This window comes from Chelon labrosus, assembly GCF_963514085.1.
Source record: "Chelon labrosus genome assembly, chromosome: 10".
Taxonomy (NCBI): domain Eukaryota; kingdom Metazoa; phylum Chordata; class Actinopteri; order Mugiliformes; family Mugilidae; genus Chelon; species Chelon labrosus.
Window position 1 is genome coordinate 5,756,589 of NC_140360.1, and position 19,038 is coordinate 5,775,626.

The window sequence follows — 19,038 nt, forward strand, 5'->3', positions numbered from 1 at the left end:
ATTGATAAGAAGGCTACCTTTGCACAAATGTTACCATTTACTCAGTTAAAAAAAAAGCAATTAAGAATGTCATACTTTAGCGTAGGAAAAGCAACTGCAATAGTCACAAAGAGCAGCAAAATATCTTGATTTGGGTGCATTTTGCCACATCCATGAATTCATACAGTTCTGATAAGATCTGCTTTGGAGGTAGAAATTCATTTAGTAACAAAAAACAATCAGTAAAATGACTGTCCTTGTTGTATCTTATGAAAATTACCAATAAAGTTTAGAATACATCATAGAAGCTGGTTTTAATCCTAGTTCAAGGATGTAATTGAACGTTACAGGTAGAAGCCATGTACATGTCTCACCTTGAAAGAGGTACTCCTCTGTGTTCATATCAGGATTGTCTGTGATAATGTCAAATGGGGACCTCCCAGCCATCATCTCAAACATCAGCACGCCCAGAGCCCACCAATCCACACTAAAGCCTGGAAGGTCACAGAATAAGAAAAAACATTCATTTGTACGACTGTGGCATGAGAAGAACTGCTCAATTCTGCATTTGACGTCAATAAATACGAGACGACTGAAGCATCCTGCAAAACTTTTAGGTTCTGATCACTAATTGGCAAGGTTACTTTGCGATTGTTACTCAACTGTTGCCTCCATCAGAGAAGGCTTTATGCAAATGCAAATTTTCCACATCTGCAGACTTGCATCTTTTGTATTAGGCATTAGCCACGACTACGTAGTTTTACAACCTCAGATTTGACGACTGATATGGTAGACCATCTCCCCATGAGCTCAAGTCTACTCCATCATTTAATGTATTATCTATCTGCTGGCAAGACAGCCAACAGCACCGTAATATCTCAAATTGCAATCATGACAATAATGCATACTGTCCCTGTACTCACCGTAGTCCTCTCCTCTGAGAATTTCAGGTGCAATGTAGTTGGGAGTTCCACAGAAGGTACTGGTGGTGTCACCGGGTCTGATCCCCTCCTGAATAGTGGTGTTAGTGGAGGAGTGAGAGAAGAAGAAGAAGAAGAAGAGTTGCAGCCATGAAAGAGACAGTGGTGGAAGATGTGCTATAGTAGAGACCCAGTTAGAGTTTCCAGGTTAACACAGACCTGCTGAATTATTGATAGCCCCCCACAGCTCTCCACCTTGTCTACTGACACAAATCAATATGTGTCTTACCTTGCACATGCCGTAGTCTGTGAGTTTGATGTGTCCCTCGTGGTCCAAGAGAACGTTGTCCAACTTCAGATCGCGGTAGATGATTCCTTTTTCATGAAGAAAGTTCAGAGCGATACAGATTTCTGCTGCATAAAATCTGTGGGAAAAAAAAAAGAAAAAACGGAAAAATATAGAAAATGATGTATCTGACACGACATCTAGATCTCACAGGAGGCTGAACATGGTCCCCCTTGTCCACTAGAACACATTAAAATGAATTTGCCCGACCCATAGGAGACCGATAGCTCTAACTTATTTACATTTACTATAGTACAGTGTGCAGCGGTTAGCACTGGTGCTTCACAGCAAGAAGGTTCTGGGTTTCCATTGCCTCCCTCTGCCTGTGTGGTTTTCCCACTTCCTTCCACATTTAAAAAAAAACAAGCATTTTAGGTTAATTGGTAGGTATGCATGTGTTAGAATAAGATTTAGCTTTGAGACAGACTTCACCATCTCCCAAAAAAAAAAACAATCTATGCAACTCTCTCTCTTCGTGTGAGACTACTGAACTTATAAACCTCCATAGAAATAAATATGAATGTGGTGTGGTGAGGAAAGCATTTGGCTCATCAAATTTGGCTCTCTTCCCTTATTGAAGAGGATGAAAATAGCAACCTATAACTTTAGAAGAAAGTACTTTAGCAATTCGTCGCTCACACCCTTCAAGACGCCAAGTTTAGACACAATTTCATGAGACGTTGAGCACAGAAACAGTTTCTCTATCCATTTTGATGTTTTTAAAGTATTATCAGAAATGAACCTTCTCCTAATGACATTTTACCAAGAAAGCAAAGACCTGCTTAATACAGGTTCATATAGACATGTTAGTCTACTAAAGGTAGATACTTAAATTCTATCTTAAAGGGGAACTACTGTATTTTACAACCTGAACCTTATTTCTGGCATAAAATACGATCGTTTACTCACCCGTATAACTTTGGTGCTGTTTGGAGTCATTTGGACGATATTTAGATCTGTGTATATCCATATAATGGGAGTGAATGGGGCACCGAAACACAACCTCTAAATAACGCATTATCTGCCGCGAAACTCATTAATTTCACCAATATTTTGTTATGATACACTAGTGCTATTCCCCGTTGAGTCTGGAGTTACCCGTTATCTATTCACGGACGTGCAGCGGTTTGTTGTTCTTTGGCCAGCTGTTCCTCTCTCTGCCTCCACATCCTCCTTTCAATGAGCTCCTCATCCGTAAACTCTGGCTCAAAATGGTGAGGACGTCCATCATAAACAAAGTCGTCGTCCACGACCTCAGAATCGGAAAAATATTCAGCCATGTTGCAAAAAACTAGCAGTAGAAAATTACAGGTAAACAAGCCGACCGTCGCGGGTGCGCGCGACACTCAGAGATGACATCATCCAGGTCAGAGGTTAGTAGGTCAATCTACAGATCCCGGATGATGATAACAGGTAACTCCGGACTCAACGGGGAATAGCACTACAAAATATTGGTGAAATGAACAAGTTTCGCAGCAGATAATGCGTTATTTAGAGGCTGCGTTTCGGTGCCCCAGTGACTCCCACTATATGGATATATGCAGATCTAAATATCGTCCGAACGACTCCAAATGACACCAAAGTTATACGGGTGAGTAAACGATCGTATTTTATGCCAGAAATAATGTCCAGGTTGTAAAAAACGGCAGTTCCCCTTTAAATAATTGCTGTTAGGTTAAAAGGTGTGCCCCATATGACAGGCTCTCTTGTAAATCTCCTAATTGAAAGTCATTCCTTTGCACCCTCATTTAACAATACAAGGTTTGGAAAAATAAGGTCTCATATATTCATTCCTAGATAAGGTTCCATATTTTCCAAGCCTTTCAGTCTGTGCAACACACGTCCTCTAGCAGTTCAAGGCTGCATGAATCGTCTATTATGGATCTAAACAGAAGCACAGCAAGAACGTTTTCAGACATAGATCTTTCTGCTGAGTCTCACATTAGCGTTGTTAGTCACACCTTCTGGAGGATAACTGATTATTGGACTAACTAGTTTTCTGACCATGTCAAAAATGTTGCATAGACCCATTGGTTTAGTTCATTGGACTGTAATGCTGGAAGTTACAGACACTATAACATGAAACTGTGTTGAAGAGACTTTTGGTGTCATGTATTAGCCAGTTGACGCAAAGGTTGATCCAGTTTATATAAAACACTCACGGGTGATGAAATTGCCGAAGATTAGATTAGAAAAGACTAAATTAACTCTGACAAGAGGAGAGATACTACACAATCAGGCAACCTCTTGTCAGCTGAAAGGTTCGGACTGGGCGTAGCATTCTACTTTTGTTTTATTTTATTTTTTGAGTGACTTTACTCACTTTCCTGCAGAATGAATCTGTGAATTGATCTCATTGTGTGATGGATAGGAACCTAAAGTTTCACATTTCTACGCTTCTGCACATGCCAGAACACAATGGGTTGTCTGGCACCAAGATGTTAGCAGGTTGTTTTGTTTTATTTTTTGGGGGGGTGTGTGTGAAATGTGAATCAAAAATCTCAACTTGGCAATTTTGTTTTGCCTCAAAAGTAATTCATTCCACATGACGCCCAGCCCTACCACCACTTTACAGCTGTTCTTCAACGCTGCAGTGGTTGTAAGATGTAAAGCAGTTCTATTCATGATAGGCCTTTCCATGTTTGAATTAAAAACCACCGTAGGAAGTGTATGTCTGTGTTCCATAAAGCTATTACTTTAGCGGAACAGTAGTGACGTCTAAAAGGGTCCAATGAGAAGATTTTCATGGTTCCCTTATTTTTGCTGTGACTAAAGATAGTGTTGGCTGGATATTTTGGCTCGTCGTCTTGCTGCAGAATGAATCTGGGACTTGATCTTATTGTGTGATGGACAGGAACCTAAAATTTCACATGCCTAAGCTTCTGCACATGCCAGCGCACAATGGGTTGTCTGGCACCAAGACGTTAGCAGCAACACCTTAAGGCAGCTTCCATGGATCAGATACTCTAGCTTTTAAACCCTTTTGGCCATGATTAGACGTACTCAGTGTGTGTCTTTGGTGAGTCACTAGACTGTTTTCTTTTCATGCGTGTGTAATGCGTATTATAAATCTCTATTCACTCCTAAAACACTTTCACAATGACAGCCTTGATTGTACACTTTTGTGCTGCCGCTGCCGTCTCTCTGATAGAAGCTGCGTCCTATCAGCAGCACCATCCCCACAGCACGGGGGGAATGCAGCTCTCTCTAAGAAAACCCCGCTCATGAATATGTACAATCATTATGAGTGATTAACATGCTGCTTTGCAGAGGCTTATCGGGGCCCAGTGGCGCCGTTCTAATTTAGCCAGCCTTTGATCCAGAATTGATCAGAGCTGTCGTCGGAGCGCTCCGCAAGTAGACAGGAAAAAAAAAAGAAAAAAAAAAAAAAAAGGGCTAAGTTGGGTTTTGGCAACATTACCACATCCACAAAGAATAGTTTGTGAGGAGGACTCACAACATTTGAGTGAACGAAGGTGCAGAAAAAGCATCTACGCTTCAACCTCAACCCTTGATCCTCTGGTCATGCAGCCTATTCCCGGGAGGTCTTGGTTTTCTACTTGCCCTTGTCCAGATATGCAGTATTTTTATTAAAATACACATTATTCGAGAAGAATCAGAGGAAGAATCAAGTCATATGTCTCTAAAAATACTGCCTAAACAACAATAACTCTGCATAAATTGGAGATACTCACTGTACAAACTCCTGGATAGTTGTATATATCTGCTCTTGACCTTTATTTTTCAGTTTTTATTTTATATGTACAGATTGAGATTTATTTTTTACACTTATTTAAGTTCTGTGTTTTTTGTACAAGAGAGCAAACGTTACCAGAGTCAAATTCCTTGTATGTGCAGTCATACTTGGCCAATAAAGCTGATTCTGATTCTGATTCTAAACCGCAGGTACTGCAATGTAAACACAGATGCTTAATTTAATTTGATCATAAATGGAAATGCACTCAATATAGACATTTTAATTAACGCTACATCTTTATTAAACCAGATGAACTTACACCGATCAGCCACACCATTAAAACCACTGACAGGAGAAGTAAATAACATTGACCATCTTGTAACACTTCAGTGCTCTGCTGGGAAACTTCTGGACCTGGCGTTCATTCATTCATGTGGATGTTACTTAGACATGTAGCACCCACCTAGACCAGACCAGACACCCCCACCCCATAGCAATGACACTCCTTGATGGCAGCAGGATGCAGCCTGACACAGACACACACACAAAAACACTTTAGGAACAACTCAAAAGGTGTTGACCTGGCCTCCAAATTCACTAGATCCCAAACTGATCAAGTATCTGTGGGATGATTCACAGAGGCCCCTCCCCTCAAAGGTCCCCCACTAACAACATTCTGTTGCCAGACACCACAGGACACCCTCAGAAGGCCCATGTCCATTCTCTGATGAGTCACAACTGTTTTGGAGGCACAAGGTAGACCTACACAATATGAGTAAGGTGGTCATGTAACAGGTTACTATAAAGGCCTGGATGACTAAAACTCAGTTATAGTACTCCAAACACCTCAGTAACACAGAATCTAATCATAATAAACTCTGGGTGACATTACCCTGACCTCCAGTGCTACTGTGCAGAGCCTTGGAGTTATTGTTGAGCAGGATGTACGAAGCAAGGACTGCCTTCTTTCACGAGCTAAATATCATCTAAATCAGGACAACCCTGTATCTAAGAGACGCTGAAAAACTTGTTCATGCATTAAGAAGATAATCTCAAACGCTGCAGCAAGAGAATTTACGGGAATTAGAAAAGAGAAATCATGTTACTCCAGTTTCAGCTTCTTTTCATTGGCTCCCGGTAAAATCCTGAATAGAATTCAAAATCGTTCTTCTTACGTACTATATAACCCCAATAGAAGGCTTTGCTCTCAAAAAAGCATAATTTTCCACTCTGCTTATGTTGAATTTCATTTTCATGTTTTTATTTACTGTTTTTTAATGAATCTAAAAGTCAGGTAACAGATTTGCATACCGTACTGCATTGTTTTTTTGCCTCTGCACAATATGCATGCATCAAAAGTCATCCATAGGTATCAGGACCTCATGTTTCTATTATTTATACACAGTGTAATGCATGCATGCTGGATTTATCGGCTTGCTTTATATTGCTCCTGCAGCTTCCTCTGTTTTATTTCTTTTTTTTTGTGTCTTTCTACTCAGCTGGCCTCAGGCACAACGACCCCTTAATATAAACCGGGTTTTGCAAAAGGGAGTTTTTCCTGCAACCGTCTGCTATAACGCTTGCTCTAGTGGTTTGGGGCTCAGCATCTCTAGACAGAGCTTGTCCTGAAGTGAAATGGATGCTGTATGTCTTTTTTTTTATCGTTTACCTTGCATGTTCTTCGGGGAGCTTCCTCTGTCGTTGCATATGAAACATCAAGTCCCCGCCGTTCACATATTCAATCACCAGAAATAACCTGGAAACCACAGCGAAACAAAACCATCACAAACCCATCACTGGTACTGTTTAACAAACGCACTACATCTACTTAAGCCACTTTGATTTAATAACTGCATCAATCTAGTTTCTCCAGAGAGCATATTCCATTCCTTTAAAGAAACTTCTCCCTGCAGGACAGGCCTGATGTAGTTTGAGCATAAGCGCTTGAATGATTGTTCTCCATTTATGAATCATTTAACTTCACGTGTATTTAGACAGAAATTCCCAGTGCTGGTTTGTATGTGCACTGTTTGTTTATTGTTCTTTGTACAGCTCCTCTATTGTGTTTTAATGTTTCTTAGTTCTTACTTTTGACTGTCAGTTATTATGGCACACTAGTGAGGATAAACAGATCTACAAAAACATCTAATATGAGAAAATGAAGGCTCTGAATACTTCCAGTTCAGTTGGTGTGATAGCATGTTCTTCAACAAATGTTTGCTGAATGATATTGATATTTTTTTGCATAGCCCGAGACTTCAAGGGCATTGCTATAGTCAGTTTACATATCTTGAAGAGCTACGTATGTGACTTTAATAGTAACCTTGCATGTGCTTGCATTGCTTTCATGTTGAAATATCCTTGCCCTGATGACAGTCTAGCGCTGAAAGCTTCACTGAAAAGCACTTGCATTAAACTGAAGCTTGCAGAAATTCTTCACAATACGTGAGTGCCCCATGAAACTAAGATAACCTATATCAATTTTGCCCAACACAGACAACAGGAAAAGTGTAAAGGTAAAGTGCCGCGAGCCGTGAACGACTTTACGACTCTCACAAAGCGTCATCTTCGTCGCGCTCTTACCGACTTTCTGTCTGGAAACAGGAGTGGAGGCCGACTAAGAACGGATTGGTGGACGCCTGCTCAAACACGTGCTTCTCTGTCTGCACCCAGTCGATATCCTGGAGAGATGAGGAGAGACAGACGGAGACAGCGATGGCAAAGAGGGAAAGATAATGTATTAGCAATCAATTCACTGGATCAATAGGCTTCCTCAGACAAACGGATCAGACGCATGCCACAGATACACCGTAGTCGGTCTGGAGAACAATCCCCGTACAGGACTATTTGGAGACTGTTGAGCTTGGCTGACCTTGGGTTGCGTGCCAAAAGATGGATGCCAAGCCTCCGCCAGATAGTCACTGACACTCGTGAGGGATCCCAGTTGCTCAGAGAATGATGTGAAAAGCCCAATTACTGCGTTGCTGTTTTATTAAAACAACAATAGACTGTTTTAAGATCCAGTTGGTGGTACCATCAGTAATTAGAGGTGCTGCCAAATCTACCAGGACTGACACGTTAGAGATGCATCTTCAACTTCAAGATAAGATTTGGGTTTCCAAAAAGGAACTAAGGTTTCAAATGGGAACCACCTCCAGATGTTCCTGATAAAATTACCTCGTGTCTACATTTGGGTCCTACCTCCATTCTACACATCAAAACAAAATGTTATTATTATTATTAAAACAATGGTAAATACTGTCCAGAATGTCCAGCTGCCACCCATGTTAGGCCATGCTAGACTCTAGGCTGTGTGCTTGACCAGCCACCTTTAAAGCTGAACTTGCTGTTTAAAACACCTATTTCTTCTTCTTCTTCTTCTTCTTCTTCTTTAGGGAATTTATTGGCTACAGGAGGTATTACTGCCCTCTACAGGGTACAATTATTAAATAAGGCCGCACTTGATATTTTGCTTGCTTTCCAAAGTGTTACTGCTGCACCAAGTGCTTCCTGATTTCCCAAACGGCGAGGAAATGTGGCATTACATTGATGTGTTAATATTAAAGTGTTAACTTTAACACTAATGTGTGGAGTAATAATGTTTGTGGAGACGTAAAATATTAAATAAAACGTGATATTGCTGCAAATCTGTCATAAAAGTCTTCAGAGTAACATTGTTTCCCGCAAAGTTTCATGAGACCCTGGCGCCTGATGCTATCCCAACTATTAAAAACTATTTATGGCACATAGAATAAGATCATGTGTACCATAACAACGTGGATATTGGATTTAGCGACAAACAGCAGCAGCCTGTGCAGTTAACCTACAGGAATACAAAAATTATCGTATTTTGACCGATATTATCGTATGTACTAAAACAACTTGAAAAATCACACGCTAGGACTGTGCATTTAAAGCAAAAGCTATTTTATGTGCATGGAACTGCAATAACATAAGGAATAAACATGGAGGCGTGGCCATTTGAATGAAACAACTGCTTTATTCATTGTCAGCTAAATGGCGAACTATTGTATATTTGAGTTTCTATATCAAATAGGCCCTAAAACTATCGTATTAGTGCGCTAATTGTCGTATATCTGGCAACACTGGTGGAGGGTGTGGGGGGAGCTGGCTTGGGGAGAGGAGAGAGGGTGAGATGCTTTCAGTAGCAATAGGAAAAACAACGCAAGCATGTTGTTTGAAATGTGCAAAAATATTTCTGATTCATTATGAGACCATGGCGGAGTGAATTCGACTCTGGTGGGACGTCATAGTATTAATACTGTATAGGAGACATTGCAGTAACGGTGGTAAAGAATAAACGGGGGAAACAAATTTAAGGAAGGACTAGTCTAGTCGCAATTATAAGTCAAATATATTAAGTTTTTTTACTGTAATTCCACTGTATACTTCTATACCATCATTTTAAAATGCAATATCACAAACAGCTTCACAACAAAAGACACTGGAGAATAAAAAACGTGAAATACAGACACGCTATACAGTAATAGGAATAACTAATACACCCAATCATAAATCAAACTCTCTGGAATAAAGACAAAGAGGGTGAAATAATGTTATGAACCAGCTTTAATTAATCATACTTCAGTTACTGAGAGTGCTAAGCCTGGGGCGAGTTTTATGTTTTATGCTGATTTTTAAAGTGTCATTTAATTGATGATAGTTAATGTTTTTTTACGTGAGCTACTATCGAGTGGGTCTACTTTTTCTTTTTCTTTTTTTTACAGTTCCCCCATGCTGTGCTCTGGTATGGTTAATAGTTAATGACAATGGAGACCACATACTGCGCATATGCTACGAAATTCCTTCTGGTAAATTCATTGTTAGTTAAAGAATGAATAATTATGGTCATTGCAGCTTTAATTCTATACCCATGTGCTCTTGTTTATTCTTATAACCCAATAAATTTGAATTGTGGCTCTGTACGTTATATTTGTATCCACTAACAATCCATGCATCAAGCATCACTTGTACTTTTCTTTGTATTTATTATATATGCTGCATGTATGCTTGATCCAGATGTATGATTTCATCCTCTCCTCCTTTCTTTCCAGTCCCATCTCCGTCTTTTGTTTCTGTTTCTTGCCATTGTCGCCTCAGTGCTTGCTCTGGGGGGTGGGGGGTTCAGGCTCTGGCTTCTGTAAAGCCTTTTGACTGATGATATATAAATAAAACTGAGTTAAACTTTGGAAGCAGAATTGGATAATGAATCACTTCTAGATGCTCTGCTTGCTTCCTACACTGTTACTCGTGCTTCCTGATTGTCTCCATGAGCCCATCATTGATTGGTACGTTATAGGAGTTATATGTTGAGCAATACCACCTTCTAGTGGTGTAGAATAGCACAAGTGATAGGAGGAGGAACTCTGAATTAACTTGACCATATATCCTAATGGTGCACGAGGTAGCAATGCAGTAGACTTTAGATCATGTAGATTAGATTAGATTGGATTAGAAAGTCTTTATTGTCCCACTCTGGGCAATTTGGTTTGCAACAGCGGCCGACAACCAAATTCATATCATAAAACAGTACAGTACAATACATGGAAACATATATATAAATAATAAATGTCATCAGGAGAGTTATCATGACCATATATGTAGCCTACGGTGCAAGGACACGCCTAAAGCTTATTTAGAAACCTTACAGCTGAGGGAGCAAATGATCTGAGATATCTGTTTGATTTGGGAAGGTTTACCTCTTTCCAGACAGCAAAAGTCAAAACTCAGCGTAGAGAGGGTGATGTGGGTCGGCAAAGATGACATTTGTCATCCAAGATATTAGATAAAAGATCACGCTGCAGTCCTGTTACATGTTTTAGCAGGGTTTCATATACAGTGTTAATATTATGGAGGACCGCCAGGGCCTAATTTACTCCGCCACGGTCTCATAACGCACGTCTCAAACGATTCTGTGCTTGCAATGTGTTTTTCCTATTGCTCCCGAAAGCATCTTTCGCTCCCTCCACCTTGAGAAAATGACTACAGACGTTACATGAACTAGCTTAACTTTGTAAGAGCTTGCTAGTACAATTAAATTCGATAATACGTTATTTAATCTTACATACATTTGTCCATAGAAATCCCCAAAGCATTATGTTTAGTATTCATGCACAGGCTGCTGCTAATTGTCGCTAAATCATTAAATTACCGTAATGAATCCAATATTAGCATCATTACGGTAATTGAATGACGGACTGGAAAAAAACCTCATGATCTTACTCTACCTGCAGACATTTCATGTACTGTATAAATTGTTTTTAATAGCTAGGATAGTAACATGATTAGAGTTTTTTATTAAGATTGTATACCCCCCCAAAAAAAAAAAAAAAAAAACGCCAGGGTCTCGCAAAATCTTGTGGGAAACACTGGTTTAGGAACAACTCAAAAATACATGAAGGACCGCACAAGGTGTTGACCTGGCCTCCAAATTCACTAGATCCCAAACTGAAGCATCTGTGGGATGATCCACAGAGGCACCTCCCCTCTGTTTTTATAAGTTTCAAAATAAAACTGAAGGCCCATGTCCATTCTCTGATGAGTCACAACTGTTTTGGAGGGACAAGGGAGACCTACACGATATTGGGAAGGTGGTCGTATATATTAGCCGTCTCTATTTTATTCCTCCCAGCGTCAGATATTTCCAGTGCGTCATCCAGCATAACCTGGACTATTAAAACATTATCTCTTAGCGTCTCTTCAGTATATATCTATTTTTTTTTTACAATGACTGACGGCCTCAAGGAAATAAACGTCCCTGAATATCTTATTAAAAAAGTGAAATCAATTAAAATTGTTAAATTAATGAATGAAGTGTTTTTCTACTGGGTTTTAATATCAATAATTGCTTTTACTTCATCGTTATTAACAAAAATGTGAGTAGTGGGATAAATGTGGTCAAGGGCCCTCTTAAATTTTTCTCTTGGACACCAAATCACAAATGGAGGGACATTTAATTATTGATCAATGCCACGAAAACAAAAAATTGTACAAATCTGTGCGTATGCATGGTTCATGCATGAGGTTCACTGCAGTTTCTTGCCAAAATTTCAACATTTCTTGCCACTTCAACGAGTACAGTGAATCAAGTGAGTTGACCAGAGGTCGCCTCCCTCCCTGTGCCCGACTGCGTTGATCAGCTGATCCAGCCCCACAGTCTGTTTTCAAGAATTTCAAACCAGAGCAGCTGCCAAAAATCACAAGACTCAAAAGCCCCGTGCGGTCAAATTTCCAAAAAGTGGGTGTAAAGTCACCGCCGATGTGTACACAAGCGCAAATCTGTTTTTATAAGTTTCAAAATGAAACTGAACGCTTTTTGGGTTTTTAGATTTCCATTTACAAGGTTACAGACCTGGAAAACTGCAGCTTCTTCACTTATTTTCAGCCTTGTAAAATTACTTTTCACTAGATTTCATTTCACATTGAACACCGAGTTTCAGCCCTTCAGCACAACCTTTTTTTTTTTTGCCGTTTCAAACTAATGCACGATACTAATCCCGTAAAAGATCTTTTCACACAGTCCAGCAGTTCACAAAATCAGCCCCCCAGGACCTAGAGCCCTGCTGTTAGGGTTATGCTAATCAGCGGGAGATGTACGCCTGGAATACAAGGTCAAAGCAATTAAACAGCGCTCTGAGTCAAGGAACATGTTCTGGGTTCCACCTCTCGGAGGCGGCAGGCGCACATAAAACGTAGAAAAAGGTACGGTAGCTTGGATGTGCTGCTCTGGGGGAAGGATGTGATCAAATTGCTGATTTTTCTGGAGCGGTGATGGACGCTGGAGCTGGGAAATAGGACAGTGGTACGAATCCTGACGTAGAACTGTATGTAGATTTATGCAGGAAAAAAGCAGCTGCAGAAGGTTGCATCACTTGACACGATTTATCCATCAGTCTGACCCCTCCAGCAATGTCACCTCCACATTGTCTGTTTCTAGGCATCCCAAAGGTTTGCTTCAACATGTGCCGAAATAAAGTTTGAAGACAAACATAATACTCTTCCTTCTGTTTCTGAACCATAGACTGTATATAAATATGGACGTCCTCCACTTCCTTGCATTGGCCAAACTGACACTATTTTCCTGGGGATACGGGCTGGGCCATCTTGCGACTTTGTAGCCAGAGTCTGATCAGTACGGTCCGAGGGTGGAGCCACGTGGAGCCGCGATATCGACGACCCGTCCACACGTCCTCCAGACTCACTCACGTTTTCGATTAATTAATACTACGCATTTTAGTTTGGCCAAAGTCCCGCCCACTAGCATGGAGGGGGTGGAGCTTATGACCTATACTGCAGCCAGCCACCAGGGGGAGCTCTACTTGCTTTGGCTTCACTTTTGAGAAGCTGTTCTGCCTTCCATCTTTATACAGTCTGTATGTTCTGAACGCTAAGTGTCTTCTTGCAAAGACCATCATTTCAAATAATGCTGACATTTTAGGGAGTGTAAATGCATATATGTCTCACAGGATCATTTAATTTAGTGTCTACAGTTTCTCTGGCCAGAAGAAATAATGTCCATGTAAACGTACGCACTTATTTTCTGCTTCACTCTATGTGAAGAGGTTTAAATGGAGCTTTTTGTTTGTTTAATATCTATATCTTAATATCTATAAATCCATATTAACACATATCGTGTATCCGTATTATTGCGGCTATAGCTACAATATAATGCATATTATAGCTATATATATATATATATATTAGCATGTATACTATTCTTTTTCTTTCATATATCTACATTTGTGTTTTGTATTTTGTTTGAATATTGCTTTTGTACTTTTTTGCATATTGTTATATATACTTTTGTATATTTTACATACACCTTATATATTGTTTATATGTACTTGAATATTTGATACATACTTTATACACTGTACCTCAGTATTATTTTATTTTTTGACCCTTTTGCTGTCTGTAATTCCTCCTGTCTCTATGTAATGATGTTACTGGACACCGAAATTTCCCACGGGATAAATAAAGTATCTATGTATCTAAAACCCTTCTCAAGCGAATAAGACCAGATTTACCTTTAACGTCATCTGCGCTCAAATGTTCCTCAGCTTCAGGCTAATGCTAAACTTGAATTACATTTCTACTTAAAAACTAGAAAAGCAGAGGCTAGTTAATGAGGATGAGTTCACAGTGAAAGACCGTTTAAAATGAGCTTCCAGCTACGCCAGCATATCCTGAATTTAAGCACATTTTCCTACATTATACAATAATAATTATTCTTGTTTTTAATCTAAAGACATTAGTATTGAAATATGTGAGGGTTCTTTAAGGCTAGATATATGGACTTGTTCTATTGGAAGATAATTTTGCTTATTTTAAGAGGAATAAACCTAATTTTAATACTTTTTTTCCTTGTTTTTTAAACTGAGGTTTTGCAGCGTAAATACGGTTAGTCTTCTATTAAAATACTATTTGTGGATTTTGTGGCGAGCCTCGAGATGTTCTGCAGCTGGGAGAGGGTGAATATTCAGCTTATAAATTACACATGACGTACAACAGAGAAGATGAGGGCTAATTAACACGTTTTTACAGTTATAACTGTGGAGCTGATCTGGTCTATCTTTCATGTCCTTCCTGCACCTCTCTCACATGCATGACATCCAAGGCGTGAGCATCTCACCTCGTCATCGTGGACGAGCTCCTTCTTCACCACCTTCATGGCGTACACCTGCTCGTTCTTCTTTAGCCGAACCAGCAGGACTTTGGCGTAGCTGCCGCGCCCGATCACTCTGATCAGGTCAAAGTCGCCCAGGCCGAGAGCCAGGCCCTGGGTCAGCTTGATGCCGACGATGCCGTCTACAACTTCTTTAATGTCCTGGAGGGTAGGGAGGTCAGAGTGCTGTGTGAGAGCACTGATACATTCAGACAAGGTATCGATCATGTAACATCACCGGACGTGAACGACACAGGAAGTTCTGTGGTGGTTGGAAGCCCTTCTCACCTCTGCATCTGCATCTTCGGTTTTATCCACTGCACAGTTGTGCGGTAAAAACGGTACTGCTAAAAACACAAGCAGAAATTTTATTACTATTTGAAGACTGCTACAGTTACTGGATCTGAATGTATTACTAGTATTCCACTTAGAACAAGAATAATACCTACATCAGAATAAAAATGCCTCATGTAATGACATCAGTCTGAGGCTGGCCTAACCGTAGCCCTGATCCTGATCCTGAGAGGAGTTCTTTGGGAAAATATTAGAGCCTAATAACCATGCTGATCCAATCATTACTTTCATTTTGGAATAAAAACATTTGTTTGTGTGCAAGTTTGCCCCAATGCGGGGTAAACCTCAAATGTTCATGACGAAAACATTGCGATTATAAAACAACTAGAAGGTGAACAAAGCTGAAAACCATGTGGGCAGAACCACAGAAAACATGGGCTCAGCCTGATCGTGTTCGTCTAGATCAGGGGTGTCAAAGTGATCCATGAAAGGGCCACTGTGGCTGCAGGTTTTCATTCCAACCATGCAGCACCCATGCAGTGGGTGTGGCTGGCAAGTTTTTGTTCCAATCAAGCAAGAGGACACCTGAAATGACTGCGTGAAGGCAGTTCAGTTGATTGATTAAGCCAAGTCAGGTGTGCTGCTGCATGGTTGGAATGAAAACCTGCAGCCACAGTGGCCCTTTCACGGATCACTTTGACACCTATGGTCTAGATGAACTCTCTCTGAATTCAGCGTTGTCGATAAAGTTGGGAGATCTACTCTCATCTACTTATGTCATATTTCCTGCAGATTCAAAACCCACAGCCGCCAGAATAACTTGTCAGACTAGTTCTGTTCTGACTGTATTTTTGGGTCCTGTAAATGCATCCCATCGGATAACTGAATTTAAAAGAGTTAAACTGAAACACTGTGCATAGAAAGTGAATCTGCACTTATACGTTTAGCATGCTGATCCCTGTTGGCCAGCAGAGGGGGCTATAGTCCACAAATCAAAGTCTGGCAACCCTGAGGGAAATACCAACTCACATCATCAACACAATGAGTCAGTCTCACAGCAACTCAGACCATAAACAGTCCAAAACACCAGTCCACCAGTCTCCTTTTAATAGGATTTAGAAGTCTGAATCCCATCAGAGAGCAGTAAATGTGGTAAAATTGGCAGAAAATGCAGAGGGACAGAGTAGGGATTCTATTTTTCATTTGTCTACGGGCTACGGGAATTACATCAAGAGCCATCCTGAGTTTACTTTTATCCTACTCTGGTGCACTCACGCATATAGTTAGTGTGTTTTACGCCGTTGCTTGAAATGAGAGAAGCAGGACTACTCGGAAAACAAATGCACCCCATTCACATCCACTAAAATCTTCAGGTTCCTCTTCTTCTCTCTCTAGACTGGGGGAGTTTCTATACCACACGCTGCGTAACCGTCCCCCCCTCAAATCTGAATATCAAGCACGTTAAATCAAACCAAACGAAGCCTCTCCTTGTTTGAATGCAGGTCAGATAGCGTCACAAAAATAAAAGACAATTCTGCAGGCGCCGTTCCACGAGGGGCAAATGTGAACCAAAAGCCACGTTTCCATGGTTACAGTTGCATGGCACCTGCCGACCAGTGGCACCAAAATGAATGAAAGGAGTACTAAGTCCCGTCACATGAACATAAACCTGCTGCAGGTTTATATTCAGCTGGAATTTCTTTCTGTGTCGTCTAAGACTGTAACAAAGGGTTATTTTTAAGACTGATTAATCTGCAGGATTAGTTTCCTGGTAAATCCACAAAACATCTGAAAATACTACTAATAAAAAAGAAAAACTATAAGAACAATGTGACTTCTCTGATATCAAGTCACAACTTGTATTTACAATCTCCTTAGTTTATTATTAGTTCTCCTGTGAGCGATCGTTGCTGGATTAGTTGGTCTCCAGCTAAGATTACTGGACCTGGTAACATGAACACATTCTGCTCCCTTGTTCACATAAATAAATAAATAAATTAAAGAGGGTTTAAATATCTTACTCCCATCTGCATCCTCTGGTGGAAGGTCCACCTCTTCGCTCTTGGCATCTGAAGGGGGCTCCTGTGATGGCATGACTGGATCCTGAACAAAGAATTTCAAAAATTCACCCAAACAGCCTCCAACATATTTTCCCAAACATCCAGTGATAAACCCACTCATGGTTCTACGCTCCTCCAGGTGTGTACGAAGGATCATGTTTGCGAGGATTTGAGCTGATGTACAGAAATGTTCCTCGAGGAGAATGCTCCTAAATGACAATGTGTGGGGGCTAATCTTATCTGGCCCTGAAGATGAGTTGAAACCGTGATCCAGACAGCAAACAGCCCACGTCCCAGAGCAAAGACTGTATCGATTACATTGATTTTCTAATCAGGATTTTAGTCTTCGTGGGCTGAGCGCTGGATCTGGTCAGATCCTTGCTTTGTGTGTCTTAAATGGACTGAATCACTTTGTGTTATGAGAAGAAGGAACAGGAAAAATCTCGTGGCATTGATAAAGTGAGAACACCACTCATTCAGGTGTGGTGGTTAGCACTGATGCCTCACAGTGATAAGGTTCTGGGTTCGAATCCAGGCCTTTCTGTGTGGAGTTTGCATGTTCTCCCTGTGTCTACGTGGGTTCTCTCCAGGTACTCCAGCTTCCTCCCACCGTCCAAAGACATGCTGGTTAGGATCACTGGTGATTCTAAACTGGCCATAGGTGTGAGTGTGAATGGTTGTCTGTCTCTCTGTGTTAGCCCTGAGATAGACTGGAGACCTGTCCAGGGAGTACCCCACCTCTAGCCCAATGACAGCTGAGGTAGGCTCCAGCCCCTCTGCAACCCTTCACAGGACAAGCGGTTCCAGAAGATGAACATAACTTGTTGACTGTGATTACTTACTAACTCTTCTAATTTCTCCTGATATATTCTGCTGTTGATAATGTCACTGAGAAGATAAGCTCATTTGTGTGTGTTATTGTCAGTTCTTAGCATATTCCAGTTTAATACACCTCAAAGGGAACTGTAGGTGACACCTGCCAGGCTCCCCACACGGGTGCTGAAGACAAATCTGACAGATTTCCGGAGCCGTCTAATCATTTTTAAAAACTGTCCATAAAGTGCGTCAGACGTGTCGCACTTGACGTTATCATCTCCTAATACTCCTGAGGGAATGTAATCTCCACATAGCTTGACTCCGGGCCGTGCTGGCTTCGGACCTGACAGGCTGGCACGACGCCGTTCGCTGCTTGAGACACGATGACACACTCACCATAAGCCTTTGGCAGGTCTGAGGGATGAGTCTGTGACAGCGCTTATGGACCAGCAGTTTGCAGTTGATACACTTGTAGCCCTGCCGGCCCAGCCCCCATATCCTTTCACTACAGTGGCCACAGTAGGCTTTCTGTGAGAGACACGGGACAGGACAGGACAGGACAGGACACATATTTACAGATTAGTTTTTAATACTCAGATGCAGTCATGTTTTTTTAAGGATTAATTAGAAAAGAGCATGTGATTGACGTACAGTGACATGTTTCAAGGGGTGTCCTATATTGGCCCATTAACAAACTATTGGACAAACGTGGAACGTCGTAACTTACTGAATTTGGGCATGATACATACACCAATTAGGCATAACATTATGACCACCTTGCTAATATTGTGTAGCTCTCCCTTGTGCCTCCAAAACTGTTGTGACTCATCAGAGAGTGGACATGGGCCTTCTGAGGGTGTCCTGTGGTGTCTGGTAACAGGATGTTGTTAGTGGGGGGGGGGGGGGGGCTTTGAGGGGAGGGGCCTCTGTGGATCATCCCAGAGATACTTGATCAGGTTGGGATCTAGTGAATTTGGAGGCCAGGTCAACACCTTGTGCTGTTCTTCATGTTTTTTTTGAATTGTTCCTAAAGTGTTTTTGTGTGTGTGCCTGTGTCAGGCTGCGTCCTGCTGGGGTGGGCTGCTGCCATCAAGGAGTGTCATTGCTATGGGGTGGGGGTGCCTGGTCTGGTCTAGGTGGGTGCTACATGTCTAAGTAACATCTACATGAATGAATGCCAGGTCCAAAAGTTTCCCAGCAGAACATTGAATGTTATTTACTTCACCTGTCAGTGGTCATAA

The 19,038-nt window shown here is 41.1% G+C and overlaps 1 protein-coding gene across 2 annotated transcripts in view; it reads right to left on the reverse strand.

The window, feature by feature from the left end:
- Positions 1-19,038, reverse strand: part of prkcz (protein kinase C, zeta) — a 79,636-nt gene that overhangs the window by 26,170 nt on the left and 34,428 nt on the right. For both annotated transcript variants that reach the window (XM_084553425.1, XM_084553426.1), the window contains 9 exons: positions 18,194-18,325; positions 16,943-17,024; positions 14,916-14,974; positions 14,595-14,789; positions 7,526-7,623; positions 6,612-6,698; positions 1,189-1,324; positions 903-990; positions 354-473 (listed from right to left, as the gene is read on the reverse strand). In XM_084553425.1, coding sequence (XP_084409551.1) covers positions 354-473; positions 903-990; positions 1,189-1,324; positions 6,612-6,698; positions 7,526-7,623; positions 14,595-14,789; positions 14,916-14,974; positions 16,943-17,024; positions 18,194-18,325 — 997 coding nt within the window. The remainder of the gene's footprint in view (positions 1-353; positions 474-902; positions 991-1,188; positions 1,325-6,611; positions 6,699-7,525; positions 7,624-14,594; positions 14,790-14,915; positions 14,975-16,942; positions 17,025-18,193; positions 18,326-19,038) is intronic.